The following is a 20,839-nucleotide window of genomic DNA, read 5'->3' on the forward strand; positions in this document are numbered from 1 at the left end:
TGGATTGAGTTGGACAAATCAACAAAGTAGTAGGCTAAGCAGTTCAAGAATTCCCTAGTCGCTTTCATTCCCGAAACCCATGCAAAAAGTAAAGTCAAGCAGTGTGTACAATCCCAAATTCCTGCAACATAAAAACAAGAACCTTCCCGACAAGTGAAATGATATCATCGAAAATCAACTAAAAATAAAAACTAAAAATAAAAACTAACTAAAAACAAATAACGAATAATCAAATAAACTATATTAATGACAAACCGTTCCCCGGCAACGGCGCCAAAAACTTGATGTGCACAAAAGTACCCACTAATTTTAATATTTATAACCTAACAAACTTAGACTATCTATGCACTTATAGGCAGTGTACCTAGTCAGATTACAATATAGCTTAGGTAAGTCGGGTGTCGATCACAGGGAACGGTGGATTAATTTAATATATTTGATTATAGGTTACAGGTCACACGAAAATAATAAATAAAATGGTTTAATAAATCTCAAACTAACAATTAACAACTCTCGATAAACTAACAGGAAAGAAAATCTCTTCAGGTACTTTGGTTTAGATAAATTACACTTTAAAAACATAGACAATTGCATACACAAATTCATTTATTCAATGTTCACCGATTCCTAAAATGATTAGATTCATGTTCACTATAACTAATCATTTAGCAAACAAGTCAATTCAAACAGTGATTAGTTGATTAAACTAACATGCTTCCTAGTGTTCAGTTCGTATCAAGCAAGACTTGTAAATATAGTTAATCAATTTAGACATTTAGTTAACCTCTTGTTGATGGTCATCAAACAAGGCTCACACATTAACTTACTTATTCTCAAATTAATCCTAGTTTCACATTCGTTATTTCTAGTCTTATAATCTCGATGGTCATCAAAAATCATAAGAGACAAGCAAATCAAGCGGATGTTCAAGCAACTCAATTCACTTAACAATTAACAGAAAATAATCATCATTAACACATGAGGATCTTTAAACAAGCTTGGCAAGATAAATTAAACACAAATAAACTATTTAATATAGCAATTAGTCTAATAATCAAAGCTTCATTCAATCTTAAACGCAAAGTAAAAGGGTTTTACACCTAAATCAGAAACTAAATACAGAAAAGTACCACAATGGAATGCTAAACATGGTCACGTCAGCAAACCATATGATAACCGACATGTATCCGCTCTCCAATCCTTCCGATCTCCGCTCCCGTTAGCTTAACGGCCTTCCGGCCGCCTTCTAGACCCTCAAAACGGCTTAACAAAAGTTAATTGTCGGCTAAATTAGGTTAGAAGTCGAATCCCCCTTCCTGGTTAGCTAAAAATCGACATTTATAGTCTTTGTGGCCGACCTAAGTACGTTGGGCGTACTTAGGATTACGCAGCGCGTACTCAAGATAATCACGCGATCAAGTCTATCTGGTGCAAAGGTGTACGCGGTGCGTACCATTTCATTACGCGGGGCGTACTCGCTACCTCAGCATTCTTTTTCTTTCTTTTAGCTTCTAAGCCCGGTTTCCGCTTCAGTCTTTTCTTTTGTGCTTTATCGACAACAAATAGCTGCAAAACATAATTCAAAGTATTATGAGTACTTTTTGGTTCTAAAATAGAATAAATAAGGCCAAAATATTAAGATAAAGTGTATAAAAATATATATATAAATACACATATCAGCTACATAGTAGCCTATGAGATATGGTTTGTTTTTGGACAAATTAGAGTCATCAGGTATAGCCTTGGGAAAGGTACAGGTATGTGTGGAAGGTAGTATTGGGTCCGTACTACTGAAACCACATGACCTGTATCCGAACTAATATTAGACCTGTAAACTCTAAGGAGGACCGGTGTAACAGGATCCCTTATACTAACATCCTGCTCATTACATTTTGTGATATTGCAGTACAATATGATGGTGACACAATTTGGAGGAGGGGGATCAAGATCAGGATCTGGGATTGGGTCGGGTGACACTACTGTGACATCCCCATTTTTACGGCCAAAAAATACTGATTTTGTTTATGCTTTGTTTAAAAATCAGAGTAACATTTTAAATAAAACTGTTACGGAATTTGTCCCAAAACAAAATATGATAAAGATTTATCAAAAGCATTTCCGTAGAAATGTATTTCATTAAAAAGACTCGGGATGTCATGTTCGATACAGATCATAAGCATAAACAATACAACATAGGCCTTACTACATTATTCAGTATTGACAGGCCTAAAATCCATTAATCTCTCATCCCAAGACATCACATCTATGCTCATACGTCACTACCTGTAATACAAGAAACTGAGTGGGTCAGGCTTGGGAGCCTGGTGAACACATAGGGTTTTTAACCCACAATAAATAATTTATTAGCTTTATCAAACCAAACAAACCCGATTACCCGTTCCCGTTATCCTCACTTTACGTCCCTAAAATATCTAACACAAGGGACCTAGTCTAAGGACTATCATCGGGATGGACACTACTGCTAAGGGGATTCCTCAGCAATAAATGTCCTTAAGGCAACCTTGTGGGGGATGGAGTACACCTGGTGAGCACACAGTTCAAATAAACACCTACAGGTTGCGAGCCTGCTAGTGTTCCACTGGACTATCTAGAATAGTCCGTGGTCGTCATCTATACTCCGCTAGATGACTGGATCATCAATAACATCTATAACGAGGCCTCTCATTATTTCATTTTATCACACAGCAACGAATACATCTACCCATGTTTTATCCCAACATCTTCATAGATATAAAATACATATACAATTTAAATCATTGAAAACATGTATAAAAATGTTCATCCATCATAAATAGCAAGTATTCAGGTAATATGCACACATAGCAGGTAATTTATATAAAATACTTCATATCTATGTGTAAGCTGAAAGTAACTATGCACTCACCTGAAAGGTGGTGACTCAGCACTCGGACAGCGCTTCGATACTCTCAAAACAATTTTCCTTCGATAAAACCTAGTACCAATACCACTAGGGTTTAGTCTAACAATAACCGTGACAAATTAATAGGCTGATTATTATTATTATTATTATTATTATTATTATTATTATTATTATTATTATATAAGCGTTAATAACACTCAATATAACTCATAATAATAGCCCAAATAATTATTTTAAGGACCTAATAACATTCCTATAATTATTTGAAAGCTATATTAAAAATTGCGTAAGCGTAGCTCACTTACAGCGGATTTTAACGAAAACCGAAACTTTATTTGGAGCAGTGTTTCGAAACCGAAAGACTCTTTTTCTCAGGACTCCGGGAGCCTCGGGGCTTCCCTAGGGTGCTAGGGGTTTTATCTAGGGCTTAGGGGGGTTTAGAGGAGCTAGAGAGAGAAACTAGTGAGAGAAAGAATGAATTTTGGTGTGAAAAACTCGGAAAGGCCCGCACCCTATTTATAGGCCGGAGGACCTCAGATTACGTTGGGCGTACTCCTCGGATAAGACCACCAGCTCGGACCCAACTGTCTTCGTACGTCGGATGGATAAGGGCGAGGGTACGCGGGGTGTAAAGCGAAGGCTACGTGGCATGATCCGAAGCGAGGTCTGATCAGCGATGGAGGGTCCAGATGTTGCCACGTCATCTCAGTTTCACAATTTTCCTTCTCGACTTCTAAAAATCATAACTTTCGCATACGAGCTCCGTTTTCGACGTTCTTTATATCCACGTGAAGGTGGGAACGTAATCTACAACTTTCGTTTAGACTTCGTCGGCTAGTTTTGACTCTATTTTAAATTTTATATTATTAACAGGCCGGAACAAGATTGGTCCGTTAAATCCTCATAACTTCTTCATCTGACGTCCGTTTTCGCCCATCTTTTTCTCGTTACGCTAATCTTAACGAGATCTTCGATTCTCGTTCAGGTCGTGTCGGCTAAAAACCGCTTGATCTAATATTCGAATTTCGGGTTGTACACTGCTAACTTGAAACTTCGAAAAATCATAACTTCTTCATACAAAGTCAGATTTTGGCGTTCTTTTTACCGACGCTCTTAGTTTAACATATTCTACGACTTTCGTTTAGAGTTCTAAGGCTAAATCTCGCTCTATCGTAAATTCACTATTTACGCTTCCCGGTATCGTGCCGGTTCTGTCACGAAACTTCGACGGGTCATAACTTCTTCGTTATAACTCGGATTTCGGCGTTCTTTATATCTCCGAAATCCTCGTTTCGACCAATACAACTTTATATAAAGATATCGGGCTTATCTCACACTTTAATTTTGACGCTTATTTTTATTCTTTATTAATTATACATTTATAATTAAATAATAAGCACATAAATACACATAATTCACATAATACTCAAATATTTCATCTTTATTACTTCAAAAAGAGTTACAAGAGTTGATCTAGACTATTACATTGTCTAAAATGCTTAGCCCTGAAACCCCGACGTTACAACTACCGAGCCCATCGATGAGAGGCTACGAGAGCTTATCACAACTAAGGTTACTAGGGGCATCCTTGACGCAACCCCAATTATCTTTGGGACAGTCAAGGAGGGTATGCTGGAGATTAAGGAGGAGAGGCTCAGGGCATTCAAAGCCGAGATTGCTGTGGGGCAGGTCGGGGCCCGAACTCCTTTATTCTGGGAGTTCAAGGCGTGTTGGGCGCCAGAGTTCTTCGGGGTCAGGGACCCCATTGTCAGCCGACGCTGGGTGGCAGATATAGAGAACGCCCAACGTATGAGTTCTTGCCCGGATGCGGCAAAGGTGGGTTTTGCTTCATGTATGCTGAGAGATAGAGCCTGAGATTGGTGGGGTGAGGTGACCAGCCAGGTGGGAGTAGTCCAGTGTTGCTGAGATGACTTGGGCCGAGTTTGTTAAGCGGTTTGATTTTGAGTTTGCACCACCAATTGAGGTGCAACAGTTTGTGAGGGAGTTTCATGATCCACAACAGACCACCGAGACTGTGGCGGAGATCACTGCCAAGTTTCAGGAACGAGCATTGTTGATTCCACAGTATGCTACCGATGAGGACATGCGGAGGACGCGGTATCATTCCTTGTTGAGGGATGATATCTAGGAGTTTGTGAGCTTCACAGGGTGCAAAAACCCTGAATGAGATGGTGGAGAAGGCCCGTAAGCGGGAGATGGAGTTGGACTTCCGCACCAAGTGGAAGCATGAGCAGACCCAAACAGTAGTAGGTCAAGCTAAAAAGCCTAAGACCTCATATTCATCTAGTAGGGGCCAGCAGGGTGGTGACCGGTGTGCCAAGTGCGTTAAACCGCACAGCAGGGCTTGCCGAGCGACAAGCTCGGGATGCTACGCATGTGGCCAGTCGGGCCATGTGATCAGGGATTGCCCCAAAAAGGGCTTGATTTGTTTTCACTGTAACCAGATCGGTCATAAGCGGGCCGACTGCCCGAGGTTGCAGGGAGGGGGAGGAACAGTGACGGTATTTTGAAAAGAAAAATAAAATATTTTATATTAAAATTTTATATTTATAAAAATATATCAACGTTAGTCTTATTTTAAAAAGAAAAATAAATTAGGTATTTTGATATATCTTATTTTACTTTTTATTAAAGATAAGATTTACTTATAAACAAAATTAGTTTTTGGTATAAAACCTAATTGGTTTCTTCTAACCAAATTGAACACCTGAACATAATTTCCAATACAATCGGTAGCGAGCTGAAGATCACAAATTAGTTTAGGATAAAGGATTGTTTGATTCTTATTTTTTTAATATTTATTTTTCAATTAGCCGCCGGTAGGAAACCCCCGAATGGGGTAGTCTTATAATAAAGAGATACCATTACAAGAACAATTTTTTATTAAATTCATTTGAAATTTGATTTTCTTTTTGTTTTATAAATGCTGTTATAAATTTCTAACAACTTTTTAACCATTTAGTGTTATATATTGTTATATAAAAATGATAAAAAAACCGTTATACTTTATCATATTATATGGGTTTTTTTCGTAAAAAAATATAAAATATAAGAATATTTTTATTAGATATCTTAATTAATGGTCTTTATGTAATGGTTTTTTGAAAAAACTTATAAATCTTACATCGCCTTTTAAAAAAACTTATCAATGCACCTAAAATAACCAATCACCTCATAGTTGTTAATATCCTGATCTCAAGATTTTAAGATTTTAAAATCCCACAAGCAAAAAACGATTTCGATCTCATTAAGATCTACTTAAACCATGATCTATAGTAGGATCTTAAGATCTTAATACGATCCGATTCCATATTTTTTAGTTTTATTATACAGTTGAGTATCAAAAACCCGTCTATTCAACTTCAAATCGAGCATCAAAAGTTGCAAGAAGTCATATAAAATAATCACTTCACTTCATTTTAAATTAGACAAGTTACACTCCATGATATTCTTTTTGTGATCTTAAGCCTTTGTTATATATGATCATAATGATCTTATTTCTTTCTTAATTAAAATGTTTTCTTCCTATTTTTTATGATTTGCAACAACACAATTTATGATTCATACCTGACAAGTTAAAATTGCTTCCATAACGACATTTTAATCATTAAGTTATAATATATACTACATATAAGACTTTACAAACAAATCCAAATATGAGGTAATTTGATCTTGTAAAACCGCTATAATATATACTCCACACAAAATTTTACAAACAAATCTGAAGATGAGTTAATTTGATCTTGTAAAACCTTAAAAGAAACTTGATTTTAACTTTTAAGTTATTATATTTACAATATCACCCCTTCATTTAAACACATTTATGCAAATCAAGCCCAATAGATAATGATAAAGTGTTAGATAAGAACTAACAGCTAAGAAACGTAAGTTACAAGTAAAAAAATACCCAATCTTTAAGCCCAAATCTTAAGCCAAGCCCAAAACCATTATTGAATTTGAAAGCACAAAGCCCAAGTGTTAGTTGTTGTAAAATATAAACTCACACGTCAGAATAAAAACCACCTCTATTTTTATTTTGTTTTGTGATGTGATTTCGATCGCTACTATAAAACCCACAATATACTGAATTATAAATGTAGTGTCACGTAAATTCAATTACAATTACTCCTACAATACAAAAAATTTCTTCACCTCTTCGTTTCTCTTCTCAAACTGGTTTTTGTTTTTGCTAAAACAACCAGACTTCGATCTAAAGGCAACACAACTTGTTTGATTTTGTTCGGTGCTTAGATCTTCCCCAATTTGTGTTCCCTGAGGGTTATAATACTTCCACAGGTAATCTTTTCTCTTTGTTCTTTGTTAATGTCATAAAAACCGATTTACTATTAGCAATTTGTTTGTGATTGTTGCTTATTTTTAACAAGACTTGTTATGTGATTGTTTTCTTTAAGGGATGAAACGATTGCGCGATGATGTATTTAGTAACAACTCTCAATTCAAGCGGCCATTTGTTTCTCCTCGAGGGGAACCACCGTAAGATTTTTTTTTTTCTTTTCTTTTTCTTTTATTGAATTGAATTTATTCTCTACTTTTGTTTGTTTATCGTGTTTGATTATGTTCAAATGTGTCTGTGATGGTTTATTTTTGGCTTAGATGTTTTTTTTTCTGCTTAAATCGTTTGACTTTGAAATTGTTTGAAGTTTATGTAGGGCTGATTCTGAAATTTTTGGATCTATATCGTGTTTGATATTGTCGTGCATCAATTTTTGTAATTGAAGTGATTTGGTTTTTGGGTCACATCTACCATAAAACCTTGAATAGACTGTGGTATTTGATATTTTCTTATCTGGATATGAACAATATCATGTTAAATTTCTTATTTCTGTGCATAATTTTTTGTTATTACTACCAGAAATCAACAAGTGCACTTTAGATTTTTTGTTCCTTGTATTTTAGGGTTTGGGGGTTATGTTTAAAGGATTGCATGTGCAATTTATAACTGCTGCTCACTTATACTTTTATTTTCTGTTTGAAGATATGGTCAACCTCATGTCCCTGGAGATGAAGGAGTAGGGGAGGGAGGGGGAGGGGCAGGTGCAGGAGGAGGAGGTGGCGGTGGTGGTGGTGGCGGTGGGGGTGGGGCAGGAGGTGGTAGTAGTGCACAAAAACTCACCACCAATGATGCATTAACATATCTAAAAGAAGTTAAAGACATGTTCCATGATCAAAGAGAAAAATATGACATGTTTCTTGATGTAATGAAAGATTTCAAAGCTCAAAGGTACATAAATATACAATCAAAAGTTTTGCTTTTGACATTGAAATGATAGATTGCAACTCATTTGATTACTTATTTGGTGTAGAATTGATACTACTGGTGTTATCGCAAGGGTCAAAGAATTATTTAAAGGTCACAATAATTTAATTTTTGGGTTCAACACTTTTTTGCCCAAAGGATATGAAATTACTGTAATTGAAGAGGACGAGCCTCCACCAAAAAGAACAGTAGAGTTTGAAGAGGCTATAAGCTTTGTAAACAAAATAAAGGTATCTATTTTACATGTCAACATTTAATATTTTTAATAATAATATGTACATTCTAATGTATATGGTTTTCAGAATCGTTTCCAAAACGATGATCGTGTTTACAAGTCATTTTTGGAAATCTTGAACATGTATCGAAGAGAACACAAGGGCATCAAAGAAGTCTACCATGAGGTGATCTTCTGTAAGCTTTTCCTCAAAATGATATATTAACCAATAAACTTGGTTGGAATAATAATAAACTTAAACTTAAACTTAAGTCTTAAACAAACACAAACACACAAGACTTTTGTCTCAGTTTTTATCATTTATCTATACAGGTTGCTTCACTTTTTGAAGATCAACGCGATCTTCTTGATGAATTCACAAGATTTTTACCAGATGCTTCTGCACATCATGCTTCACATGGTAGACATTCTTATAACCGTTATGATGAACGAAGCTCAGCTATGAATCCACTCAAACAAACACAATTAGACAAGGTAAGTTGATTACTTGATTTATTTTTTATTTTTTATTTTTTAAATTTTTTGATGAGGGGCTAACTTTTTGATGGAATTAGCAACGAAACCGGAGAGATAGGGGAATTGCTTCACATGCTGATAGGGATCTTGAAAACCGTGATATTGATGAAGATGATAAAACAACAATGAAACTTCAAAAAGATCAAAGAAAGAGATCTGAGAATCAGAATAGGAGAAATTCTGATCAAGATTATAAAGAAACTGATCTTGATGCTAAAAACAAGGACATGAATCGCCTTGAAAAAAGAAAATCTGAAGATTTTGGAGTCCATTCAGGTTCTGCTCCATATGGTGATAAAGATGCCCTAAAAAGTTAGTCACCTCTTTTTATATGTATATCTTTTGATTAATCAATCAAGACATTGTGGTATTTAATTAATTATTTAATTATTTATTTATTTACAGATATGTACAGTGCAGAATTTAGTTTCTGTGAGAAAGTGAAGGATAGGTTACGTAATCATGATGATTATCAAGCATTCTTGAAGTGTCTTCATATCTACACCACTGATATAATTACAAGAAAGGAATTGCAAAGCTTGGTATGTAAATATATGCTCTTTTTATTTAATGTATTAAATATTGGAATACAATTTAATATCTGGAACTTTTTTTTTTTTTTTCGTTAAGGTTTCTGATCTACTTGGAAAGCACCCGGATCTTATGGAAGGGTTTAGAACATTTTTGGGGGGAAATATAGGTGAAAGTCAAACTTACCTAGTCAACTTTTGAATAATTAATTTTTTACCCTTTAATCATCCCTTGGTTGACACTTGACACTTACTTATCTTGTTTCCAGATGGATTTCTCGCCGGTGTTATGGACAAAAGTAAATTTTTTTTCCCTCAATTTACGGTTTTATAATTGATTCTTTATTGGCTGAAATTCTAATTTTTTTTTTGGATAGAATCTTTATGGAATGAAGGGCATGGATCGAAATCAACTAGGACAGATGAGAAAGAGAGGGATCATAATAATGCTGCAAAAGAGGACAAATACAAAGAGAAATATTGGGCAAAATCTATTCAAGAACTTGACTTATCTGATTGTCAACGTTGTACTCCTAGTTACAGACTTCTTCCTGATGATGTATGTCAGTCTATATTTCACCTTTTTTTTTCACTTTTCTTTTTCATTTTGTAAATTGTTTTTTTTTTTTTTAATATATGTTTTACAGTATCCAATCCCATCAGTTAGTCAAAGATCAGAACTTGGTACTCAAGTGTTAAATGATTTATGGGTGTCTGTGACTTCTGGTAGTGAGGATTATTCTTTTAAACATATGCGGAGAAACCAATATGAAGAGAGCCTCTTCAGATGTGAGGATGACAGGTAGGTACTTTTAAAGAATCATTAAAAATAAAAAATATATATAATTTTTTTTTGTTTTTATAAAGGGACTTGTTGTTTTTATGATTCCACCAGGTTTGAACTAGATATGTTGTTGGAATCTGTAAGTTCAACTGCAAAACGTGTTGAGGAATTATTGAACAGCATTAACAACAAGACAATCACTCCAGAAACTCCCATCCGTATAGAAGACTACTTCACTGGTATTTATTAGTATTATTTGAAGTAAATTACATTTTTGGTATTTTTTTTTTTTTTTTAAATTTTGGTCCCAAAAAGTTCTGTTACAGTTTTAGTCTTATTCAATGTTTTGTATTTATTTAGACCCACCATGAATAGTTAAATCTAACTACTTGTCTGTTAGTTTTTTTTTACAAAATTACCATTTTACCCTCGGACCACTGGGTTCAGCGAAAAACAGTACCATAGGGGTCGAAAATGTAGTCTATTTTTTTATGATTTGTAATTGTGTTTTTATGTTGTTCAGATGTAATGTTAGTAACAAATAATAACTTTTGTAATAACTTATATTAATATATTAACAAATAGTTCAATTTACAATATATACTAAAAATATTATATGCCCCCCTTTTTTTTTTTTATCTTAAACAATAATAAGAGAAGAATACAAGTTTGATCCATGTGTTACTATTCTTTTTTCATGTTTCATCCCTATGGTCCAAGGGCAAAATGGGTTATTTAGAAAAACTAATAGACATGTAGTTAGATTTAACAATTTATGGACCAAAAATTCGTTATGGAACATCAAAAAAAGGGCCAAACTTGCAAATATCAGCTATTCTCAGGGACCAAAAATGTAATTTAGTCTATTCTATATTATTTCACTTACCAACATTTTCATCTTGTAGTTCCATGATTCAGTATATGATATGTAAATGTAATGGTTTTTATAAAATTATTGTAGCTCTGAATTTGAGATGCATGGAGAGATTATATGGTGATCATGGTCTTGATGCCATGGAAACACTTAGAAGAAATCCATCAGCTTCATTGCCTGTTATGTTAAATCGCCTCAAACAGAAACAAGATGAGTGGACAAAATGTAAATCAGATTTTAATAAAGTTTGGGCTGAAATTTATGCAAAAAATCATTACAAATCACTCGATCACCGAAGCTTCTACTTCAAGCAACAAGATTCCAAGAATCTCAGCATAAAATGTAACTAAACTCTGCTTACTTTCTTTTCTCTTTTTTTAAATCATGGGTGTGGAGTTTTAACTTTTAAAGACTTTTTTTTTTTTTTTTTGTTATTGTTATGAAAAAACAGCATTGGTGAGTGAGATTAAGGAAATAAAGGGAAAGAGTCAGACGGATGAAGATATTCTTCTTTCCATTGCTGCTGGAAACCGACATTCCATCATGCCAAATCTTGAATTTGAATATTCTGATAATGATATTCATGAAGATGCATTCAAACTTATTAAATATTCATGTCAAGAGATTTGCACAACGAAAGAACAATCCAACAAAGTTTTGAATCTTTGGACAACTTTCTTGGAAGCAATGCTTGGTGTCCAATCACGGGATGAATCCAGTGTGTCAGATTCAGGAAAGGGTATTTTGGTAAATGGAGATACTACTTTAGTAAAGGAAGATGGGCTGCAAGTTCAACCAGAGAAAGAGGGTGGTAAGAAGTAACATGATATTTTTAGTATATATGCAATTAATTAATTAACGTGTCTCATTTTTTTTTTTTTTTAAATTTGGAAAATGGTTTTTGAAGGGCGTGAGGCGACTACTAGACCAAGTAATGCTACTGAAAATGGTCATGAAGCAAAGTCAAATATTCATGAGGCTCCTGTCTCACAGGTAAAACTTTATATCACCCATTTTTTTTTACCTATGTTATTTTTTGTTAACATTTATTTTATACAAATCGCTAGATGAATATTTATTTTTTTTTAAAATATAAATTTCCTTACTTTGTGTATTAAGTTAAAAAAACAATTTATTTAATTTAGAAATTACAGCCCATGGATAGTAGATGTATAGCAATGGGAAATGGAAATCCTGGTGAGTCATCAAAAGTGGAGAAAGAAGAGGGGGAATTATCACCCAATCATGATTCTGATGACCTCAATTTTTCAACCTATCAAGACAATAATGACAACGGGACACATAAAGGGGAATTGGAAGCAGATGGTGATGATGATGACAATGAAGATGTTTCCGGTGGTGGTGATGACATTTCCGGTGATGAATCCGGTGGTTCCAGGGAGGAGGAGGAGGAGGATGACGAGGAGGAGGAGGAATGTAAACCGGAAAGTGAAGGAGAAGGGAATGGAATTGAGGATTCCGTGGATTTATTACCTCCATCTGAGCATTTTTTACGGACCGTTAAGCCCCTGGCGAAATGTGTTGCTTCTTCTTCTTCTTCATGTGGTGGTGAAAAAAAAGATTCCCGTGTTTTTTACGGGAATGATGCATTTTATACGCTTTTTAGACTTCACCAAGTAAGAATTCCTTTTTATTTTTATTATTATTTTTTTATCTGTTTTGACTTTGATTAAAAAAAAATTGTTATTACATATTTACATCTAATTATCTGATTCTATTTATTCAATATCACAATTGCTTCCAGAATGCAAATCCAAACGAACTTTTTGTTTCTTTATATCTTTACTCTATCAAAGATTATATTTTATTATTAATTTTCTTTCAGGTATTATACGACAGACTTTTATCTGCAAAGCTCAATTCAACATCAGCTGAAGCAAAACGAAAAACCACAAAAGATTCTTCCTCTTCTGATCTTTACTCCATGTAATTCCATTTTAAATAGTAAAACATTATATTATTATTATTAGTTTATTATATCAAATCTTGACCTCTAATGCAATACCATTATTATTCATTATATAACAGATTTATGACCTCTCTTTACAAATTACTTGATGGTGTTGCTGACAATGCAAAATTCGAAGACGATTGTCGTGCCATTTTTGGAAATCAATCATATATTTTATTCACATTGGATAAATTAATTTACAAAATCGTCAAACAGGTATTTATTTCTCTACACTTTTTCTTTTTTCCTCATTTTTTTTAAATTAAGTTGTAATTTAAATTATCTAATTACTCCCTTGTGTGTGCAGCTTCAAAGTGTTGTAGGTGACGAGATCGATAATAAACTTCTACAATTATACGAATACGAAAAATCTCGAAAACCCGAGAAATTTATTGATTCGGTATATTACGAAAACGCCCATGTCGTTCTTCATGATGAGAATATTTACAGATTTCAATGTGTAAGTCGTATTTTTTTAGTTTTTAAAATTTCTTTATATGTGCTGAGGCCTTATTTATTTATTTATTTATTTGTTTAACAGTCATCTTGGCCTTCTCGTTTGACTATTCAACTAATGGATGATGGGATTGAAAAACCAGAAGTGGTTCCAGTTTCTGTAGATTCTAATTTTGCAGCTTATCTTCATAAAGATTTTCTTTCTGCTGTTAATGCAAAAAAACAATCGGGCATTATGTTGAAAAGGTAACAAAATAAAAATCATTCTACTTTTGTTATTTGTGTTTATGCTATAATAAAATTTGAATACAAACAGAAATAAAAGGCGATTCATGGAGATGGATGAATCTTGTGCTTTATCGGTTGCCATGGAAGGTGCTCATGTGGTGAATGGTTTGGAGTATAAGATGTCTTGTTGCTCATCAAAGGTACAAATTGTTTTTTTTTTTATATAAAATAATTTGTATTCTATATAAATAAATATAAATTTATACTTAAAATGGATTTGGCAGATATCGTATGTTCTGGATACAGAAGATGACTTTTTTCGAGAAAGACGAAAAAGTCAATCATGTGGGAATAAAAGTCAAACAAATGTAGAAAGGTTTCACAGATTCTTAGCAGCCTCACTAGCAAAAGAATAGAGGGGCTTAGTTTAGGGTTCGTTCACTTGTGTACAGAGGTTGTTAATTTGATAATTTGGTATACAATAACATTAACAACAATTTTGTTACTTATAAGTTATTTTTTTATTTTTGCTAATTTCCAAGTCTTATTTTTACGTCTTTATCTTTTTATATGAATGAACGAACTGATATATCGTATAACCCATTTAAATACATTATTATAGCAGGATAAAGTGGACCATAATAGAAAGTTTTGTAAAAAATCAATGGCTTTAGAAGAATATTTAGTGTTAAAATATTCACTGAAAACCACCAACTTTTTTTTTTCTTCTTATTGTAACCATTAACTTCTACGTAGGAAAAAAAAAAAAAAACTACAAAACTTGGTTGACCTTTTTATGGTTTGCTCTTTTGTTTTGTTTTTGTACTATTATGCTTTCATTTTTTTTTTCTTATTCACTGTGGTTGACCAAAATGTTGGTGACTTTCAATTTGTAATTAAATGCTGATGCGGTAAATATATATCTTTTTAAAAGATTTTTGATTGATTTTAACTTATTAGTTGAGAGGGTGAAATAAAACATTAAAGCCATCCAAACGAGTTTAATCAATTAAGAGCATGTTTGGGATTAAAATTCTTTATTTACTTATTGATTTCTTTAGAAGTCAATAAGTTTTAAAAAGTAATTGGCAAAAGAAAAAGACCTTTTAAAACCACTTCTACTTAAAAATTTGAAAATGAGTTTTTAAAAAGCTAAGAAACAAACTTCTTATGACTTATTAACTTTGAAAATGATTATATATATATATATATATATATATATATATATATATATATATATATATATATATATATATATATAGCGAAAAGGTAATATACATTACAGCCCCACCTAAGCTTAGGTACTAAACCTCTTGAAAATACATTGTTTTACTATATAAGGATTAAGGTTAATGGATTCATGGTTAATACTTCAAGATGTAAATTCAAGATCGACACAATAAGGTTTAGGGTTTAGGGTTTAAGTTTAGGGTTAGGGTTTAAGGTTTAAGGTTTAGGGTTTAGGGTTTAGGGTTTAGATTTAGGGTTTAGGGTTGATGTTTAGGGTTTAGGGTTTAAATTTAGGGTTTAAGGTTTAGGTTTAGGGTTTAGTACTGTTCACTTGGGTGAAGTAATATACGATAATTGAGGAAAGAAAACAAAGATGGTAAAACAATAATGAAAGAAAGAAATGTTATGGAGGATGATATATTTACCAAGTGAAACCAAACTGGACATATTTAGCATGTTAAAACGACATATTTTAGAGGTTTAGTACCTAAGCTTAGGTGAGACTGTAATGTATATTCCCTATCACCATATATATATATATATATATATATATATATATATATATATATATATATATATATATATATATATATATATATATATATAAAAGCTAGCCAAACACTTTTTAACTTTTGAACTTATTGACTTTTTCCATAAAAAAACTAATTCAAACACTTCTTTTAAAAAAGTCATAAGTTAAGTCATTATTGCAAAAGTCCTTTTAAAGTTTAAAAAACAATACCAAACACCCCTTAAATTGCGATCTGATAGAATTAATATACAAAATAATATCAACAGACATAATATAACTTTTTTGTATTTTCATAAAGACATGAAAGTTTGTTGTCAAATAAGATTCCTCAATTTCTGATCCAACAACACCCACACAACTGAGTTTGCAACCTGTGTTTGATAAAGTTTCCTCAAGCCAATTTTACGTAAAATGGGATGTCGCTTGTTTTGTTGGTCTTGTGGCAGATGCTTGGAGACATTGGAAGGTATGAAGGTCATGTCAACGATTGTCCCAACCCAAGACACGAAGACAAACTCTGTCGTTGATCAAGTTGTTGCGGAACAAAGGTAATTTCAAGAACACCGATTCCAACAATCATGGCAAGATAATCAACATGAGATCTCATCTTACACAAGTTTATGCAAAGAAAACGAATCCGCACAAACCTATGTAGTTCTCCCTCCTCCTCCTCCAGGTCGTTAATTTGTATGTTACTAGGTTGATTCAAACATTTTATAAGGTCACATCTGTTGATAAAAAAAGAAAATGAAAACTAAATCCAAAATTTCCAACAAAATACAAGCAATGTGTATATCTTATCATAAAGCCTATTTGAGCTAATTTAATTTTCAAATCTATAAAATTTTACATAAGTAGGATAATATTAACTATAAGTAGTAAATAAAATCCATATATTTTAGCATTTGGGATGTAGCATGGGTTACATCAATATTGAAACATTTTAGAACATAAATAACCAAGAATAATGAGCTCAAAGATTTTTCGTTTAAAAAAAAAAACTAAATAATCCAACAACCATGGTTAAAACGTAAAACATATTAACCTAAAGTTAAAGAGCAACAACCCAATATTGCTAAAAAAATCAGACCTGTAGCTTCGATAAGTGCGATTAAACAATGTCAAAGAAAGTAAACTTAAAAAATAGTAATGATTGAGTAAAGCTACTAAAATGCCACAAGAAATTACGATAAAAAAGTAACAAATCAGTGAGTGAAGCGACAAAATAGATTTGATAGAAAGGTAAAAATATAAAATATAATTTAAACTGAAATTATGTTCTTACCAGCAAGCTTTCTCAATTCTCAAAACCTCGACATGACGGGAGCATAAGGATTACGGAGGGGAAGACCAGTAAAGGGGTTTTAATATATCTTCAATTTTGGTTGGTGGTATTAATATTTGAAGAATTAATATTGGTTGACTGGTCAATGATGTCAAAATTTTGTTTCTAGAGTCTAGACTTTTTCAATGCCGGATATTGTGTTATTATTTTAATTTTGAGATTCCAATCCAACTGGTTCTCGTCTAGACTGAATACTCGCTAGCGCTAATTGGATGCCCTAGGGAACGCCTAATAACTTTTACAACATTAGTCAACAAGCAATAGATGAGTACTTCACAACCTCAGTCAAACATACAACATCAGTTTCATCCAAATTTCTAATTGCTCAAGGTCAAACATCAATTCCTAAAGTTCTAATTGCTCAAACGAGAGACAGAAAATGAACAATTTTGGCAAAAAAATATATATACTTCACAACCTTCATCCACCATCATCCTGTTTAAATCAAGAAATTTGGAATGAAGCTATGTTTCACCACCGATTCATAACGTCATACAAAACCCAAAACATCGATTTCATAAATCTGGAGTGATTTTAGCAACTTCGTACCCGACCATTGAAGGAGATCGGAGACCGCATGGTGGAGCCCATCGTCATTGAGGGCGGAACCAGTGCTGGCGAGGGCAGCGCTTTTGAGGGTAGAACCAACGATGTCGAAGCTTGGCGTCGGAGGTCGTAGTTCAGCGGTGGGAGTCGATTTCATGGAGGTGGGAGTCATATCAGAAGCCGTGTGAAACTTGTGGGTGTGCGAGATCGGCGATGGGGAAGCGGCGTTGTGCGATTCTACGATGGGAGGAGGTGTTCGATGATGGGAGGAGGTTGTCGGCGTTGGAGTTATCAGAGGTGGGAGGAGACATGAGAGGATAGTTTGAAGGTGGGTATTGGAAGCGTTCGTTCATACAAGGGTAGTACAGGGAGGACGTAGATTTTGTTTTTATTCAGATACAAGTTTAGGTCTGAAAATTTAAGAGGATTTAGAGAAATTAAGAACCTTTTATTCATAGGCTATCAAACGCTCTACATCTGAAATATTAAGAGGTTGCCTCTTAATTTTTCAATTAAGAGGCTACCAAACAGCCCCTTAGTCCATCATTTTATTCTTAAAAATTAATAACAAATGTATTTCTTCTGTTTATAATAAAAATATTTTTTATGTTTATAAATGATTTGTTAATAATAATAATATCCATTAATTACATAGTAATTTTCAGACAAGTCTTAACATTTTGGTTATTGGTTAAATATAGGGTAATTTTCAGAAAAAGTCTCGATATTTTGACAAAACTAATGAAAAATGACATAATACTGTCCAAAAAAGGTTTTTTCAAAGTCTTAACCGATATTCTGTGCTTTTTTTGTAAACAAAATTTAATTTGTGATTTTTTCATAAATTTGATTAAAATATTAGGATTTTACTGGAGATTTCCCCTATTAAAATGCATCGAGTCACATGGATTAAAATTCTTGATTCCACTTCATCTTTGAGATTCAATTTTTGTAGATGTAACTGGAAACAAGTTAGGTCGGATTTTGGTGCCATGCAGATTCCCTGAAAGCGTTATTCACATGTCTTCCAGAAGGATGTTTCTTCTAGTTAAATTACGTGAAAGAATAACCCCGAAGCTAGAGGCGACATGGATAACTTTAAACATCACAATATGGATCAAAGATGATGAATATGGTTAGGAGAGGCTTCAGATCTTGACGAGGGTCCAAATAAAACTTGAAGTCGATGTCCTTCTTCCAAAAACAAAATGACCTCCATTAATTGGAAATTGGAAGACATAATAAAGGACTCGATATTTAAAATATTACGATCCAGATTAAGGGAATCATCACACTCTCAAGACTCGACGAGAATATATAAATCAGTACCTCATATTTGGTTTTGGCCACATTCGGTAAACAAAATAACAACAAAAAAAATTCACAAAGAAATGAAGATAGTCTATATAAGTGGGTTTCACATGGACGCGACAATCAATTTGTTTAGAGAACAAATATTGGGTGAAGGTGTGTAAGGTCAACTTAAGTGAATATGTAATCTTACAACATTAGTAGTGTTGGAAACTCGAAAAGGAAAAAAGGGTGAGAGAGATTTTATTTGAAATATAGTTAAAAAAAACGTTGAATAAACTTCAAATAAAAAATTATAGGACCAAAATTATAAAAATAACTGTTTTTGAGGACCCAGAACTTAAATTTCTCAAACTAATTTATACTAATACCATGGAAGCATGAACTACATTTTCCAAAAAATAATTATTTCAGAGTAAATTAAAAAACCCGTCCTTTTTGTCTTACAATCTACAACTTGAATCCAATGTTTTAGTTTGTTTCTCTTTTCTGTCCAATTTTTTTTATGACGTTTTGATCAAAAATTTCGGCACTAGTTATAAAAATAAAATCTATACCATAATATACGAATTAAAAGTTTAAATTTGAAATTAAACCTACATATTGAGCAATAATCATACAATACATGACATGGAAAACAGAAAGATCTTTTAAATTTGCGACAGTCTTGAATCTTGATTTGGAGAAAAGAGAGGACGCAATAAGATTTAGCCATTTAATTAGGGATTTAGGGTCATTAACTGTTGGTGATTTTATCACCAAATATATTTTAGTGAAATGGATTTAACAAGTGTTTCAAGAATAATGATTTAGTTATAATATAAGTTAGGAGGTGCGGGAATGCACATTTGTATTTACTAAACATTATTAGTACTGAACCCTATTTCGTAATATATGTGTTTATACGGGTCACATGTTGACACAAACTTGTTTGGTAGACATACGTATTTAAACAAGTACATTCTTGTTTGACACGTGTAAGACACACACGAAGCTCGAATTTAAAATATGTGTCGACACGAATAAACATGAATTTCTAAAATGCATATACAGAAAACTCTGTCATGTATCAAATTGTCAGGAGTAATTTTACTTTTATTTTTACTTAATTAGTTTATGAATTTAAAATTTAGACACATGCAATATTAAAAAAATGAATAAAAACAAAAAATGGGTGGTGGCTTCAAATATTCCTTGCCCTGACTACCACAGTTGTCACATGTGCCCTTCCCTCCTATAATTCCATACCATTAAAAAACTCAAAATTTTATAATTATTCTAATTAAATGAATAGTGCAACACAGAAATCTAGTTAGGCTATATGGTATGGATGGGTTTCTATACGTAGAATCCGACGAAGTGGCATGCTCTTTCCATGCATGAACACTGCCTCGAGTGGGCATAATGGCCTTATGGATCGGTTCGATTCACTGATGCTCACGGATGTTTTCATTGGATTGGACTTTGGAACATCAATTTGGCTTCTGCGTTATGTTATATTTCTTGTTTCCCCATGACTTTTTAATTTGCAATGGAACTATTAGGGTATAAGGTAAGTTTGTTACACTAAAAATGTTGTCACGTAGGTTTTAAATTGGAGTCATACTGTTTCAAAAGTTTTTCGTTTAAAGGGCACGAGATGTTATTTTTTTCTTTCTAATTTTTTTTGGAACGACAAATCTATTCTACTCCTAAATCTCCACCAATGTCCCTCACGAGATTTGAACCCTCAACCTCAAGGAGGGAGGGCAACACTGGATACCGCTAAATTTCATTAAACTTGAAAAGAAATTACGACACAAAAAAAAACCACATAGAATTTAAAAATACAAAACATAGATATTAAAATTAAAAAAACTAAAAATTCAAATACAAAATACAAAATATAGATAGACCTAAATATATATATATATATATATATATATATATATATATATATATATATATATATATATATATATATATATATATATATATGTATATATATATGCAATCTTCTCTTTGGTCTTTAACGTAAATTCTCTTTTGCGTCCGGTAAGGTTACTAGTATTTTTCGTTAAGGTCACCATGTCACGAGAT

At 33.0% G+C, this 20,839-nt stretch overlaps 1 protein-coding gene and 1 long non-coding RNA gene across 2 annotated transcripts; one reads left to right on the plus strand and one right to left on the minus strand.

Moving 5' to 3' along the window:
• The first annotated feature begins 6,975 nt into the window (after positions 1–6,975).
• Positions 6,976–14,349, plus strand: LOC111891718 (paired amphipathic helix protein Sin3-like 2). The gene is made up of 23 exons (XM_023887789.3): positions 6,976–7,219; positions 7,336–7,417; positions 7,920–8,165; positions 8,248–8,431; positions 8,504–8,602; positions 8,749–8,910; positions 8,991–9,264; positions 9,358–9,494; positions 9,583–9,652; positions 9,752–9,781; positions 9,860–10,041; positions 10,130–10,284; positions 10,378–10,505; positions 11,228–11,482; positions 11,592–11,951; positions 12,048–12,133; positions 12,286–12,777; positions 12,987–13,087; positions 13,190–13,328; positions 13,420–13,572; positions 13,654–13,814; positions 13,885–13,996; positions 14,081–14,349. The coding sequence occupies exons 2-23, from the start codon at positions 7,338–7,340 to the stop codon at positions 14,210–14,212; spliced, it is 3,738 nt and encodes a 1,245-aa protein (XP_023743557.1). The 5' UTR covers positions 6,976–7,219; positions 7,336–7,337; the 3' UTR covers positions 14,213–14,349.
• Positions 14,350–15,763: 1,414 nt separating this feature from the next.
• LOC111891967 (uncharacterized) lies at positions 15,764–16,927 on the minus strand. Its single transcript, XR_002850402.2, has 2 exons — positions 16,844–16,927; positions 15,764–16,286 (listed from the first exon to the last, which is right to left on the minus strand). It is a non-coding gene; the product is annotated as an uncharacterized LOC111891967 (long non-coding RNA).
• Positions 16,928–20,839: the final 3,912 nt, after the last annotated feature.

This window comes from Lactuca sativa, chromosome 4 (assembly GCF_002870075.4).
Source record: "Lactuca sativa cultivar Salinas chromosome 4, Lsat_Salinas_v11, whole genome shotgun sequence".
Taxonomy (NCBI): domain Eukaryota; kingdom Viridiplantae; phylum Streptophyta; class Magnoliopsida; order Asterales; family Asteraceae; genus Lactuca; species Lactuca sativa.